This window comes from Stegostoma tigrinum, chromosome 5 (assembly GCF_030684315.1).
Source record: "Stegostoma tigrinum isolate sSteTig4 chromosome 5, sSteTig4.hap1, whole genome shotgun sequence".
In the NCBI taxonomy this organism is placed as follows: Eukaryota; Metazoa; Chordata; class Chondrichthyes; order Orectolobiformes; family Stegostomatidae; genus Stegostoma; species Stegostoma tigrinum.
This window is the reverse complement of record NC_081358.1, coordinates 43,411,865-43,428,229: the sequence shown is the minus strand read 5'-3', so window position 1 is coordinate 43,428,229 and position 16,365 is coordinate 43,411,865. Positions and strand designations below refer to the sequence as shown.

Here is a 16,365-nt window from a genome sequence, read left to right as displayed (position 1 = left end):
CCACACCCGATCACCTCTAGAATGGGGATGAACAAGGTTCCAAGCCCCAGAGACCCAGCTTTCCATTTTATTAGTGAGAAAGCTGCCACATTTGATATCGGTAAGGAACAAAGATAATTGGGCCAATGGTAGACTGAAATGCTCAAGTTGTCTTTAATTGACTGTGCAGATGGCTTAATTGTTGGTGGGTCAGGAAGGCTGACCATTAGCCTTCCCATCCGTAATTTAGTTACTGAGGTGGCAGGATGGAATGGGTATCTCTCTAACTTCAAACTGTCTGGTCGTCTGCCTTTCCTGCTGTCTTCCTCGCCACTTCTGGGGAAGGAAGTATTCCAACCAATATATCCTTCCATCAATTTAATTCTAATTTTTCAATCTTAGCTTGTGAGTGATTCTTCTTCTCTTTTACAAACCGAATATAAAACTTTATCATGCTAAGACAACCATCTGCAAGTTGCTTCATCACCATCACATCAATTAATTAACACTGACTCAGTACACACCTTTTGATGTAGACTAGAACACTGTTTTAAAGGTCAGTAACAAGGGAACTCGGAACAGTCAAAGCTCCACTGAATTCTCCCCATCTAATTTTTAACCAAAGTGATCTAACCAATTTTTTTCCCCCAAATGTCATCAGTAGCCTCAAGTGATACTGCTATTTTTAGGGGAGAAAACTAAACAATCTATGACTGCTTTTATAAATTAAGCTGATTGCAACTTAAATTTTGTTCATCACTTGAATGTAAACATTCCCCTTGACAATGCTAATGCAAGCTACAAAATGGAAAATTTGTTTACAAAGAGGACTTTAAAAAAAACTCCACAATTTCTGAAAACTGCATGAGCCCTAGGAAGTTAAACCTCAAATAACAGCTAACAGGATGTTAAACTTAGGAGAGGTACATCTTATCTCAAACCTTTTGCTTACAGTGATAAACTGCAAACTGCTGACAAAAAGTAGACCACCACAGCCTTATAATTCTAGGACTTGGGCACTGAAAGTCCCTCAGATCATCTTCTTTAAAACGACGACGTTTCCTGCCGTTGAAAAGTTTATAGACTCCACTTTTAGTGCAATACACACTGATGTGGTCCCCAGCAGCTGCACGCTGGCTTTTCTATTTTGGTAAACCACATTTTTAAAGTCAGTAGAAAATGTTTGTTATGTCTATGAAAGAGGCAGAATCACTTTTTCCTCTCTTCTGGCACACTGCAGACCACAGTTTTTAACAACTGTCAAAGACCAACTAAGCTCCTGGCAGTTGGAGGTACATTCCTATATCAATGAGGTTTTTGCAGATGATTGTTCGGAGTTTTAATACCTCACAACTCTTGAACACAAGATTTTCCAACTGTCATAAACAACAAAAAAGAGGCCTGATGTTTAAAACCATTCTCAATTCAAAAATAAAAGAGCGCTTGAATGTTCATGAATCTATATGACCTTTCAGACATTTAGAACAGTGTGACTACATTAAGAACTGGGGAGCAAGATGAATAGGTGCTCTAAAAAGCTGACTGAGGTAAATTGTGGACTTTTTATTTCGAAAGGAAATCATACCACATGATGTTTATTTAAGAACAAATTTGAATCTAAAACTTGGTGTAGTGTGTGTCTTTAAAGCTATGTTTATACACCTGAAGTTACATGATTGTAATATTTTTAAGGTGGAATGATTTGAGGTATTTAGAACCAGGTTGCGTAAAGAGAAGGTGGAGAGGTCAAGTAGTGAGAATCAGCAACTTTTCCTGTCTCTAGTCACTACACAGTGATTCTGTTGAAAGCCTTCTTTGTGTGGAAGACTAGGCAAAAGAACAGCAATGTCCAAATGGTTTAATAATCTTATCATACCCTTATGCTGCTCAGACTCATGAGTAAATGGCCACCTGGGAGAGAACAGGAAGCTGCCAGTGAAACCATTTGAATTTGAATTAGATCCTTCAGAAAAAGAGGAACAAACACTTCCAACTTTCAGTCCATTGCTGGGGTTCCACTGTGAATGATTATTACTCTCAAAAAAACTCAAAACAGAAGCAAGCGGGAACAAATAAAAAGTATGACAACCGAAGATCAGAGTCCTCAAATTATGCTGAGAGGCAACAGGTATGAACACAAACAGGGATAACATCTTAATTATTGGGTGGATAACTACCTGAAAAGCTAGGAAAAGGCCTATAGCCTCCTTAAAAACACTTGTATTTACGTGGCACTTTTTGTGTCTTCAGGATATCCTAAAATATTTGAAAGTCATTAACATATTTTTGAAATGTAATCATTTGTTATGACAGAGGGACGTCAGAACCACGTTATACATAGCAAGCTCCTGCAAACAGTAAGATAATAATGACCAGATAATCTGTTTTGGTGATATTTTCAGGACATATTGGAAGGTGACTAGAAATGGTTCCCACTCCCCACTTCCAAATAGGGCCATGAGTTCTTTTAAATCAACCTTAGGCAGCAAATGAACCTAGGTTTAGCTTTTCATCCAAAATATGGAGCCTCTGACAGTGCAGAAGTTTCTCAGTATTAAATAATAACAAACATCAGTTAAATAAAACTCAATGGAGACGAACAGAGTTTATATTTCAGAAAAAGCAACCACCCATGAGAACTGAAGAAATGCAGAAATAGAAGAATTTCTAAGCCAGTGGAAGGGGCAGGGAGCAGGAACAACAAAATGAAAGGACTGAAAGTTTTGGGGGTAGAGGAATTAACTGACGAAAAGATGTTACAATACTTTCTGTAGTAAGGAAACAAAGATCATGTCCATTTTAAGCGAAAATAGATTTACTGCAATCATCTGAATACAACGTGAATGATAAAGAAAGAAATAAGTCAGTAGAAACAAAAGTAAACTAACACGTGGAACAAAATGGCAGGGTTACAACCCAACGTTATTGAAATCAATATCAAATCCAAAAGATTAGTAGGCCATAAACAGAAAGGTCAGCGTGTGAGCAATATGGAGAATGGAAGTGACGAACAGCAGGGTCAGACTAGCGAAGGTGTTCTGCAAAACAGTCACCAAGTCTGCGCGTAGAGAATGTGATGTAGAGAATACCACATTGTGAACAATGAAAACAGTATACTAAATTGAAAGTTGTACAAGCAAATTGCTGTTTCACTTGGAAGGAGTATTTGAAGGCCTTGGTCGGTAAGGAGGCAGGAAGTGAAAGAAAATCTCCTGTGCTTGCACAGAAAGCTGCTGTAAGGAAGGTAGGCATTGTTAGCGTAACTGAGGTGTCAACTGGGATATCACAGCATGAACGGTCCTTTTGAAACAAAGGAAGGGTCAAATATATTTGGCGTTGACATTGCACTGGAGCTGACTTCCTCAGAAATACAGTGATTGTTCAGCCTTGATTTTTGTACTCAAGTCCTGGACTAAGAATTGAACCCACAACTTTCTGACTCAGAGGAGAGAGTATGACTCACTGCCTTAGGGGTGACACACAAGGGATTGGCCTCTTTAAAATAATTGTCGCGGCTTGTGGTTGATGTCAACCGAATTGAAAAATGAAGTATTGGACAAATTAACAACGTTTGTACTCAAATGCTAAAATGAGCAGATTAATCATCGGATAGCTTCATTTCTGGTATTTGTAGTCTAAAATTCTAGTTCAGTAATACTTTAGCAATAGTTTCACTGAAATTACAAATGCAACTGCAGAAAGCAAAGGGATATTTTCTTCAGAGTGTAAAATTAAAGAAGCATAATTTGACCAAGTTATCGGAAAGCAATTTCGAATTTAGTGGGAAAATATTTATTCTACTTCACATGCAGAGAAAAGTATGCCATCTATTTCCTCTAACTCAGCATTCTGGCTTTTGAATATGTTTTTTGAATTTGTGGCTAAAACATTGTGGCTTCAATAGATTCCCCCTCATGTTTCCCTTATTATTTGCTGAAAGCAAGTATAGCCACCAACTTCTCTCTATTGTATATAAAGAATCCTGAAGAAACCAAACGATGGCATCTATTAAAAAAAGTCACAGCTATTATAGTTCAAGTAGTCCTATTTAAGACTCTCTTACAGAAACAATGTCTGAGAACGAATGAAATCTGATAATTACGGATCTATACACTGACAAACCACAGGGAACATATATTTATTTCAGATGCTTGTACTATACCTAGATGAAATATATACAAATGTGTTGCTGATCTAAATTAACTCTTCAGCTTCTCTCATCTTGAAGTTGCTGATTCTGTGGTTAATTGAACAGCATATTCATCAAAACTGTCAAATTCATTTCTGCTGCAAAATGCATTTGAAATAGTGGACTTTTTGGTAAAATACAACTTTCATTGGCCTCAATAACTGCAGCAGAGTTTACTACAAACATAAAATGTCTTATTTTAAAGTAAACATGATACATTAGATTCAAAAGTGCAACAGTAGGGAAGGTTCTCTAAATAATATGCTGTGATTTGTTTCATTAGATATGTAGCACTATAAGAAATGTTTGAAAATGAACAATAAAGATAAATTACATACAACACAACCATACTGAATGCACACTTACGAGTGAAACAAGAGAGATTTTTCTGAAAGTTTGCAAAATGAGATGATAGCTTAATGACTGTGGGTGGAATCAACCACAGTGAGCGGTACTCCAACACACATCTATCAACACTTCAAGTTACAAGCAAAAATGTGTTGCTTTTTAAGATAGCAAACTTCAGTACGAAAGAGGCAAGTAGTGCAGAAATTTATACCGGTCATGTCAGAAGAAGAAGTGTCCTGCAACAGCACTGATTCACAGTGGCTGCAAGACAAAATGCCTCCTTAATCTAGATTCTGTGATCAAATGAAATAACTTCCGTGCACCAATCCTACTGTGAAGGTCTTGTAATGTGGCAGGTCCTGAGCCACAAACTCTGGATTTAAGTCCCTGGAAGGTGTATTTATGTTGCAGCCAAACAGGTTGCATATCACCGGGAAATCATTCTGACACATGCCAACAACGGGCAGTAAGAGTGGGAGAGATTTTTTTGGTTCAACTGTGTGATGGAATGAATGTTGGAGGTCCCACCATCGCTATTCATGTCTACAGACTAAACTTGCAGGTTAAAGAGCAACAGGAACATAGACTCTCTGCGTGTATTATTACACACCATCAGCAGCTATCCTATTGCAAAGTTAACAGTTTGAGGGATACAATTATATTGCATAGCAGCCTTCTGAACTCAAGGCACCACCAGTCAAGTTTATGACAATTGGCTTTGTAACTTACACTTAAAAGACCTAGTGTTATTCGAGGGAACCTGTTCTGTACCTATTCCAGTGCTAATATATTCACTCTGATGTCCAAACTTGAATGTAATATTTCAGACGAAGTCTGACCAAGCCAACATTTGACGTACTATGAATATTCATACTGTTACTATTTCTTACTTAATTTACTAAGCACTTTATTTACATTCTCTACATCCAAATTTTAATCTCAACAAATTTCTACTTTAAAAATCCCAACTCTAATGACTGGTTCATTCTCCTGTGCTTTCTGTCAGGTCTGTTCTTTCAGGACCATACAGCCAATTTCAGAAAGGAAACCTACTGTCTTTTCCAAGCTTATGTGTGACTGCAATCTCACACCAATCTGATTGATTCTTAACTGTCTCTAACGTGGCCTAGCAAGCCTTCAGTTACATGAAAACACTCAAAGGTTCAAACAAAAATAAAAATTGAAGCCATCAACACATTGTCAGGGCAACGGTGTTTGGGCAATAAATAACGGTCCTGTTATCTCGGGGAAGAATTAAAATCAGAACATGGGTTGTTACTAAGAACTGAATCATGACTGCAACACATCTTTCAGAACATACAAACTGCACGTTCACTTTAAATAAAATCAGATAAAGTGTTTTGCAAGATTAGATGCTATTCAAAGTCGAAAAGGAAAAGGAAGTGCTTATAAGATAATCAAACCTGCACAATAGGGTGTCCCCCACCAGATGCCTTTACAGCTCCACGACTGCCCTCTGTTTCATAATGTGCTCTGTGATGTGATTTAGGTTGCACCTCAATCTCAAGCTCATAAGGTCCTGAATGGGATGGCAACTGCCAATCGAGGGCAGGCAGAGAAGGGCTAAAGAGAGGAAATACATCACATTTCATGATCTTAAAATCTACTGCAATGACCCCAAAAACTCAAACCTTCTGCACATTAGAACACATTAAAATATTTCACATGCAAATAATTACAATAAATTGATTGTGGATATGAATTGAAACAATACATGTACATAGCCATAGTTTCTAAGAACTTTTTTGAAAACATTCATTTGTTTTCCTTACTTGGAATCAAGGGGCTGGATGTTAAACAGCTTTGTAGTCCTCAACCAGAATGCAGAACAGCTTACCCATAGTGACTTAATATTGGAAGCTGTGTTTGTCGCTTTAATCCAAGACTCCCAAACCTTTCTTGAGAGGAAGTACCACCTTTGGGAGTTGAAGATCAATGGATGCCTAGTTTCTCTGCAGACACAGCAACAGCAACCTGGAGCAGTGGTCACAGCAGAGGCTACAGGCAAATCCACCAGCAAAGGAGCCCAACCAAACTGGGGTCAGGGATCTCAGGGGGGAGGGTGAGTTCAAGAAGCTTTAGAGACGATTAACTGTGCAGATAATGACCTTGAGGATGGTGGTTCCAATGAAGCCTGGTGACTCACAAAGGAGATCATCCGACTTGCCCATCCTGCCTGGATGCTGGATTGGGCCATTCTCTACTATCACATTTAATCAGGATCTGATTTCCATCGCAATATCCCAATAAGTGATGTTCTACTTGTTTTAGTAAGCAATAAACAGTTTTAACTAATATCACGAATCATTTATTAGTTTGTGGGATGATCTCATTGGTATTTATTCCCCATCTGTAATTGCCTATAGGGCAGTTAGAAGTCAAATATTTTGCTGTAAATCTGGAGTCACATGTGGGCCAGATTAGGAAGGACGGCATTAGTGAATCAGATAGATTTTTCATTTAAATTTCACCAATTGTCATGGTGGGATTCAAAATCACATCTCCAGAACATTACCTCGAGATTATGGATTATAAATCCATTGACATCAGCAATGCACTACTACCTCCCCTTAATCTATGGAGAATTTAAGGGGCTACTGTTTGAGCATCTTGGTAGCATTATTATAGTATGATGTTGCACAGCTAGAAAAGCTATGGTCATGTCTCTGCTGTGTATCCCATTGCATGTAGATTTATACACTGAGGCTCTGTTATAATGGCATCAAGCGTAATACAGGGCGTGAAATAACTTAGGTTTGTTTCGACTCCAATAGTTCAAGTGATTGCTCCCACATCTCAGCCTTTTGTAGTCTAATTTCAGAACATTTTTTCTCATCTGTTTACTTGCATTATTAATAATCTCTCCTTTTAATACTATCATCAGAATCTTCTTATTTTGCAACTTCAGTTTCTACTGTCCTGCAAATTTCTGTTTCTCTTTTTTTATATTCTGTAATACTTTTATGCCGTCACAAGAAATTATGAATGTGCCCTCTTTAGCCTCAATGAAAATAGGGCTGATATGGTTACAGCTGGCATGTAATCTAAAATTTCTTTCTGCTTCAAACATGCTGTTTCAATCAGTTTGGCTTTCTGATAAGACTAACCTGGCTTTATGCAGACAATTTGATCTTTCACGTAGTTGTTCAACTTATGGTTCTTGTGCCTCTAAATCTCTTAGCTCTGTCTCTAAATGTACGGATCTGAAGGAAATTGTTTCTTTAAAGAACTGAAAAGCCTAAACTATTTGAAGACGATGTATGACAAATGAACCACTTGTGAGATAATTAAGCAACTTTTAGATGAAATAGAGAATGTCCTTGAAATAGAGGGGCTATAATAGATCAGTCACCTTTCTTGATTCACTAAATGGACTAGACAGGATCATTGTATACTGAAATGGTTTCATTGTCAAATTAAGGTGAAACTAATATTTTCAAATCTAATACAAACCTTATGTCACTGGTTGAAAACATATATCAGGCCTTTGATGTTACCTATGAGTTGAATATTTCAGTTTCAGATTGTCATAATTGCTATGATTTGAAAATTATTCCCAGCAACATTTGCAACATTTCCCCTTAAAACTGACTTATTTTAAAACCTACGTTTTTTTTGTAAGCTTTTGGAGATGTGGTTCTGAAAGTCTCTTCCAACTACATTTGGACATGACGCCAGATGCTTTCAACAATATATTCTTTTACCTTCCTTTTTGATATTCCACCAGAAAATAAAAAAAATTCCATATCTAGACGAGAAAATATGTTAAAATAAAACTCTATAAAATCAATAAAAATTATGGATGCTAACTATTTTTGCAAAGTGTTTGTGACTTTTAATTTTCAAAATGTAAGATGATCCTCGAGCATGTTGAGTTGCATTTTAAAAAAATAAGATTTTCCAGGAATCTTTGAAATGAATAAGCATTTTTAAACTGAGAATTACCTAACAAGACAGTTTGAATGGGCTGATAGTTTGAGCTCTGACAATTTCAGTATTAACCATAAATAGTTGGGCAATAGGAGATGATTACCATTTCTGTCCTTTCATTTCTAGTGATCTTTTGAACAAAGTTCATTCATTTATGTTTAAAGACCATCTCAGAATGGGTGTACTTAATCGAACGTACAAGCCCTGAAGGGGTCAATTTGGATAGTGAAGAGGAATCCAAATCAGAATTGATGAGATAAAATTTCATGAGGTCTCTCAAACATCAGGTGCAAAATTAGCAAAAGAGCCTTTGGAAACCCCAGCAAAAATGTTGGCATAAACAATGCTCCTATCATTTTCCCCAGGTTTCTCAAATTACAGAAGGAAGGCAAGAGAAACCTAACGGAAATGCATTTCCTAAATGAATAAGCGTATGATCTCCAATTTGCTGATTATCTTCTGATCAGGAAGTCTGCTTTTCTTTCAAATTATGAAGTAAAATATTGAGCAACGTTTCTTAGTAATTTATCTTGCTTTGTGGGCAAAACCTTAAATACATAACTAGGCCATTCATGAGTGAAATCAGGAAGCACTTATTTAAAATAGAGTAATAGAAATCTGGAACACTCATTCCCAAAACTCTGTTGAGCCTGTGGGTCAACTGAAAATTTCAAAATTAAGATTGACAAGATTTTTGTTGGAGAAGGGTATGAAAAGTCAGAATTAAGGTGAGGTAAACATTAATACAGTTAAGCAATAGATCAGCCAAAATCCAACAGAATGGCAAAAATATCTCAAAGGACTGAACGGCCTATATACTTACTATGTTCTTTTAACTTCCAAGCTTTATGCTTGCTAATGCTTCAGTTGTGTAATTCATGTTATGGTTTGTTATACTGTTAGCAATAAATGATGATACTGTGGATTTAAGAGGTCTGTTTTGTCCTTTTTTAAAAAAAGAGTGAGATTGGAGGACAGGTGAGGAGCAGTCTATGACAAGATAAATAATTTGTGAAGCCTTGGGTGTTTTTTTTTACAACGTTGGAACAATAGAAGCAGCCTGAATGGGCATGGTGAAGCTCCCACCCACAGAATCAGAGCTTTTAGTTTTAGAATGCAGCAGTCATTTCTAGGATCTCAGAAGGGTTGGAAGGCAGTAAAACTCTCCCAGCTGCTTCACTCTCTCTCTGAGTTTTCTCTCAGAAGTGTCTTTTGATGCTCTTTCCTCCTGCGATTATAGATATTGTATGAAGAATTGTATGATAGACAATAATTTTGCCAAGGGTGTGTTTATCAGATGTTACTATCCTGAAACAGTTAATTAGAAATTGTTAATATATCGATTATTTTGCTGAGCATTCCAATAGAGTTATAGCTAAGCCAGTTATTTTCTTTATCCTATCTTTTATTGTATTTTAACTATAGTGTATAAATAAGTTGTGTTTTGCTTACCATTGAGTAGTTTGCCCAATCAAATTGGAACACAGCATCTGATATTTACCATTAAAATAAGAAAATATTAGGGTCCAGGCTACCAACTTGATATATTTTGAGGGGGTCTATTCCGGTCCATTGCAGTAATATCACCTACTCCCCAGGAAATAGAAAACAGAGAGGGTAAATGGAATCTAGGGATGTTCAATACAGTATTCATTCCTTCACAAAAAAACTCAATATTTTTCTCTGCAATCAAAATGATTTATGGATTTGTTTCTCAGAAAGTAAGCAGAAAATAGCAGCAGTTTACTTCATTTTGTGGCAAAATTATTTGCAAAACAAGCAGCTTAATATTCAATAAAAGGAATCCCCAATGAATGGATAAAGGAAGTATGTGCTGAAGATATTAATGAAATGTATTTGGAAAAGCAAACAGTGATGCTAATCAGAGCGTTGTTATCTTGGTTGCCTGGCTCCTCCTAAAGTTGTGATGTATACATATCTCGGTAAATATTACGTTGGAACATGTGAAATGACTAGATAATTTTGACTTGTGCAATAGATATATACAAAATTTACCAGCAAAAGTTAGGCTTGTCCAATCCAATGTAAAAGTGAATTTTTATGTGCCTTAAGTTTAACTATTTTCAAACAACCTTGCTGACAACTGATATTTACTTTTAGAATTGTACAGTTTCATTTCTTCAGATTGTAATTATTGCTGCAGAACATTAAAACTTTAAAAAATCTTGTTTTAAAAATTCTCTTAACTCACTTTTAAGCACCAATTTTGCGTCAATTTTTATTTTGTATATCATTTAGTACTGAAATAAGACTTTTAATTTTTGTTTCAAACTTGGTGCTTTTCAGCAAGGATTTAAGCTAAATGGCTAAGGAAATACATAGAGATAATGGGAACTGCGGATGCTGGAGAATTCCAAGATAATAAAATGTGAGGCTGGATGAACACAGCAGGCCAAGCAGCATCTCAGGAGCACAAAAGCTGACGTTTCGGGCCTAGACCCTTCATCAGAGAGGGGGATGGGGAGAGGGAACTGGAATAAATAGGGAGAGAGGGGGAGGCGGACCGAAGATGGAGAGTAAAGAAGATAGGTGGAGAGAGTGTAGGTGGGGAGGTAGGGAGGGGATAGGTCAGTCCAGGGAAGACGGACAGGTCAAGGAGGTGGGATGAGGTTAGTAGGTAGCTGGGGGTGCGGCTTGGGGTGGGAGGAAGGGATGGGTGAGAGGAAGAACCGGTTAGGGAGGCAGAGACAGGTTGGACTGGTTTTGGGATGCAGTGGGTGGGGGGGAAGAGCTGGGCTGGTTGTGTGGTGCAGTGGGGGGAGGGGACGAACTGGGCTGGTTTAGGGATGCAGTAGGAGAAGGGGAGATTTTGAAACTGGTGAAGTCCACATTGATACCATATGGCTGCAGGGTTCCCAGGCGGAATATGAGTTGCTGTTCCTGCAACCTTCGGGTGGCATCATTGTGGCACTGCAGGAGGCCCATGATGGACATGTCCTCTAGAGAATGGGAGGGGGAGTGGAAATGGTTTGCGACTGGGAGGTGCAGTTGTTTGTTGCGGACTGAGCGGAGGTGTTCTGCAAAGCGGTCCCCAAGCCTCCGCTTAGTTTCCCCAATGTAGAGGAAGCCACACCGGGTACAGTGGATGCTGTACCCGGTGCGGCCCCCCGGAGGCTTGGGGACCGCTTTGCAGAACACCTCCGCTCAGTCCGCAACAAACAACTGCACCTCCCAGTCGCAAACCATTTCCACTCCCCCTCCCATTCTCTAGAGGACATGTCCATCATGGGCCTCCTGCAGTGCCACAATGATGCCACCCGAAGGTTGCAGGAACAGCAACTCATATTCCGCCTGGGAACCCTGCAGCCATATGGTATCAATGTGGACTTCACCAGTTTCAAAATCTCCCCTTCTCCTACTGCATCCCTAAACCAGCCCAGTTCGTCCCCTCCCCCCACTGCACCACACAACCAGCCCAGCTCTTCCCCCCCACCCACTGCATCCCAAAACCAGTCCAACCTGTCTCTGCCTCCCTAACCGGTTCTTCCTCTCACCCATCCCTTCCTCCCACCCCAAGCCGCACCCCCAGCTACCTACTAACCTCATCCCACCTCCTTGACCTGTCCGTCTTCCCTGGACTGACCTATCCCCTCCCTACCTCCCCACCTACACTCTCTCCACCTATCTTCTTTACTCTCCATCTTCGGTCCGCCTCCCCCTCTCTCCCTATTTATTCCAGTTCCCTCTCCCCATCCCCCTCTCTGATGAAGGAAATACATAGTTGCTTGCCTTTGCTGACACAGGTCTGATCCTCTGCATAAGGTACTGTGCCAAAAATGAGTTTTGTAATTATAGCAAGTCTCAATGAACAAGCACAAGAAAGTCCACGGGCAAATGGAAGCACAGTGAATGGCAGTCTAGCACTATTTATTTGCAAAATAATCAGCGAAGTTTGCCGATGATACGAAGATAGGTGGACAGGCAGGTAGTACTGAGGAGGTGGGGAAGCTGCAGAAAGATTTAGACAGTTTAGGAGAGTGGTCCAGGAAATGGCTGATGAAATTCAATATGAATAAATGTGAGGTTTTGCACTTTGTAAAAAAGAATACAGCTATGGACTATTTTTTAGACGGTGAGAAAATTCGCTAATCAGAAGTGCAAAGGGATCTGGGAGTGTTGGTCCAGGATTCTCTAAAGGTTAACTTGCAGGTAGAGTCCGTAATTAAGAAAGCGAATGTAATGTTGTCGTTTATCTCAAGAGGGTTGGAATATAAAAGCAGCGATGTGCTTCTAAGGCTTTATAAGGCTCTAGTTAGGCCCCATTTAGAATACTGTGTCCAATTTTGGGCCCCACACCTCAGGAAGGACATACTAGCCCTGGAGTGTGTCCAGCGGAGATTCACATGGATGGTCCCTGGAATGGTAGGTTTAATGTATAATGAATGGCTAAGGATCCTGGGATTGTACTCATTAGAGTTTAGAAGGTTGAGGGGAGATCTAATAGAAACTTACAAGATAATGTATGGTTTAGAAGGGGTGGATGCAAGGAAGTTGTTTCCGTTAGGCGGGGAAACTAGGACCCGTGGGCACAGCCTTAAAATTAGAGGGGGTAAATTTAAAACTGAAATGAGATGACATTTCTTCAGCCAGAGAGTGGTGGGCTTGTGGAATTCTTTGCCGCAGAGTGCAGTGGAGGCTGGGACGTTGGATGCCTTCAAGACAGAGATCGACAAATTCTTGATCTCAAAAGGAATTAAGGGCTACGGGGAGAGTGCAGGGAAGTGGTGTTGAAATGCCTTTCAGCCATGATTTAAATGGCGGAGTGGACTTGATGGGCCGAATGGCCTTACTTCCACTCCTATGTCTTATGGTCTTATGGTCTAAAATCCAACTCATTATTAAACTTGAACTTTTTAAGGTATGTTTCATTTTCTGAATTTCAGTGCTTCATTGTCTATAAAGTGCCTTGGAATAACCAGGGATTATGAAGTTTTAGATACACATCTTCCTTCGTATGATAGTCTACTACATTTCAATGCCTTTTTTGAACATCTAACTACATGAGCTGGAAGTGAAAATCAGATTTCTGCCTTTCATACCTGGCAAAGGATGAAGACGATGATGATACAGATTTTGGTTTAGACCATGGATATGGATGCTGAGGTACTGATAAATACTGTTCACAGAAAGTTTCTTTTTTGATAAGAAGGCGAGATGTAGAAAATTCTTCTTGCGTTGGATCACCACATGGTGAATAGGCTCTTTGTTCATCATTCCCTGGTTCAGGTTTGAGCAACATGGAAGGGCTTTGGTCTTGTATAGTTCTTCTTGGCGACTTGACAGGAATACTGTCATTGATATCCATACAAGTGTCAGTGGTGAGTGCTGTAATGGCAGCAAGAATAGCAGAATTGTACTGGTTTCCACTCCCCGACCATGTCTCCTCAGTTACGCTTACGCGAGGCGAGGCTTGAGGTGATGGTGTTCGAGAATGATGTGGCGAATAGGATGGTTGTCGGAAGTATCCTCCATTGAATGAATGCCTTCGTTTGCCACAAGGCGACTGTGGTCTCGACGAAGGTCTGGAGGTTGGTCGTGGGTTCAGCCAGTTCTCCTCGGTGATACTTGTTCTTGGTGAAGTGCCCGGCGAATGCCTTGGTGAATTCCACAGCGTGCATGCAGCTTGTCCACGAGCGAATCCTTCCTCGTGGGCTGTGCCCTTAGGTGACACACATGGTGACTGCCAAGGAGAAGTCAGCGGAGAGGTATCATAAGGAATGGAATAACTGGATTCAGAAGCTTCAGAATGGCAACTTCGAGACGAAAGACTGCTTGCTGGGCTCAAGCATGAGGGATCTCTGTAGGCATCTGCATTTGGCAGAGTCAGTGTAACTAATGAATTGGAACGTTTACAACCTGAGCCATTCTCCACTCCATCCAGCTCAGTTTCACCAGTAAATTGATTATGGCCAATGTGTATTCCTGGATAAGGAGTAATTTCAATCCTTGGACTCTCAAGCGTTGGAGCACCATTTGGTCTTATATTAGGAGTCAAGTAGTAGCTTGGAGCTCCAGTGTCAATGTTTCCCCCATATCCCATCATTTGATTTGTTGATGGTAACACAGAGGTCAGTGGACTTGAAGACTGCAGCCCATGGCAGGATATTGGTATGGAAGGATTTACCATACCTGTTGATGGAGTGACTGTGACATGTGGTGAAGCAAAACTGTAGGCTTCTGTGGAAAAAAATGATAATAATTCCATTTAGCATTTTCATTTGAAAGAACTATTTGTAAATATAAGGAAACGATATGTATGAAAGTTTATTAATAAATTCAATACTGACTTCTTGAAAATTGTTTTTACGCAAAATGGTAGTATGGGAACCTTACAAATAATAATGATTAGTTGATTGCGTTGTAAAGATATATAGGTTTTGGGCATTGTTTGATTAAAGACTGACAGCACGCAAAGGCCTCTGGTAGTACATTGGCAATGTAAATAGCAAGAGCTGCCTGCATCAGATGCATGTCATAATATGGTTGAACATGTTGAAAGTAATTATCAAGAGAATCGGCTTTCATTCCAGGACCCAAACTAGGAGCTGTCACTGTTTTACTTGGTTTAATTTTCCTTTACTGTTGTCTCAAAGCAAGAGTATTAAAAAAGTTAGCTAGGACACTAGGTCGGCAGTTAGGAAGCAGAGATCTATAATATTGCATCATGCAAATAAACCCACTAACAGGAAAAAGAAATGTATCCCTTTTAGTACTCCACCATCTGGTTTTGATTCATTTAATATTTGATACAATGAGAAGTAACTGAGATAAACACAGATGCATGTCAGGGGAAACTATTAAGTACATGAGTGAGAAAATAATACAAATATTGTTAGATGAAATAGGCTGGAAGGTGGAAACTGAAATATCACAATTCATCCATTTTAATTGATTTTAATGGGCTGAAGGGCATTGTTTTATGCTGCAAAATTATGTAAAACTGTTATATTCAAAACATTTTGGAACATTTTATTACACAAGAATACACAAAGATATTGTACCTCTGAAGCTATCAGCAGTTGAGGATCCATGAATTCCTTCCCAGACTCCTGCCAATACTGCTGATAATGTGAATTGGCCATGATAATGCACCAAGTATTTTTACCTCCTCCTTTGACAGAAGTGTTAAATGTGAGCTAGATCTAACATTTTATCTTGTAGGAAACTGAAGGTGACGTGCCATGTTGCCATGTAACACAGCATACATAAAAGCAGCTTGCCACTCTAGCTTTTTAATTGAGATATGACAATAGTAAGATATAAAATACTTTGCGATATCTCTGCAGTAATTGAAGGCTTTTTCTTCTTTCATACATCAAAAAATCAAAAGATTTTACCAAATAATTTTGTAACATTTTTGTAGCTAAAACCGAATAACTCGTCATTTACTTTATGTTACTATGCAAAAGTTGACTCCTCCCTTTGCTTAGATTATAGCATAAGTGTCATGTACTATCTGCAATGTGTTATGGGACACTTGGAGAAATGCTTTTCTGCATCAATCCCGAATTTGCATTTTACCACTTACCTCCCTGTTGTATGGTTATGGTTTAACTTGCAATAATGCTCAGGATTTATGTTCTGAGTTAAACTAAGAAAAGGAAACAACCAAAATATATCCAACTCCTTTCTCACCTTCAGAGTATCCCAAAGCAACTCACACCTAAATCACTCTTAAAAGATGGAGTTGTTATGTTATTTAAATACAAAAGAGCAATCAAATTCCGACTGGTCAAGCAGATGTGGTAATGTAATAATTATGAATACTACATTCAATGCACCTTTGAGAAAAGATTCCCCTAATTCTTTTCATCTGGACCTCAGCATCAGGCTTGTGGAGCCCTACCACATCACTTCCTAATCTTTGGATCTTTCTG

The 16,365-nt window shown here is 39.1% G+C and overlaps 1 protein-coding gene across 2 annotated transcripts in view; it reads right to left on the bottom strand.

Annotated features, from left to right (window-relative positions):
* Positions 1-16,365, bottom strand: part of nfatc1 (nuclear factor of activated T cells 1) — a 249,402-nt gene that overhangs the window by 223,155 nt on the left and 9,882 nt on the right. For both annotated transcript variants that reach the window (XM_048530056.2, XM_059645959.1), the window contains exons 2-3: positions 13,528-14,665; positions 5,941-6,100 (exon numbers count right to left, since the gene is read on the bottom strand). In XM_048530056.2, the coding sequence (XP_048386013.1) occupies positions 5,941-6,100; positions 13,528-14,665 (1,298 nt within the window). The remainder of the gene's footprint in view (positions 1-5,940; positions 6,101-13,527; positions 14,666-16,365) is intronic.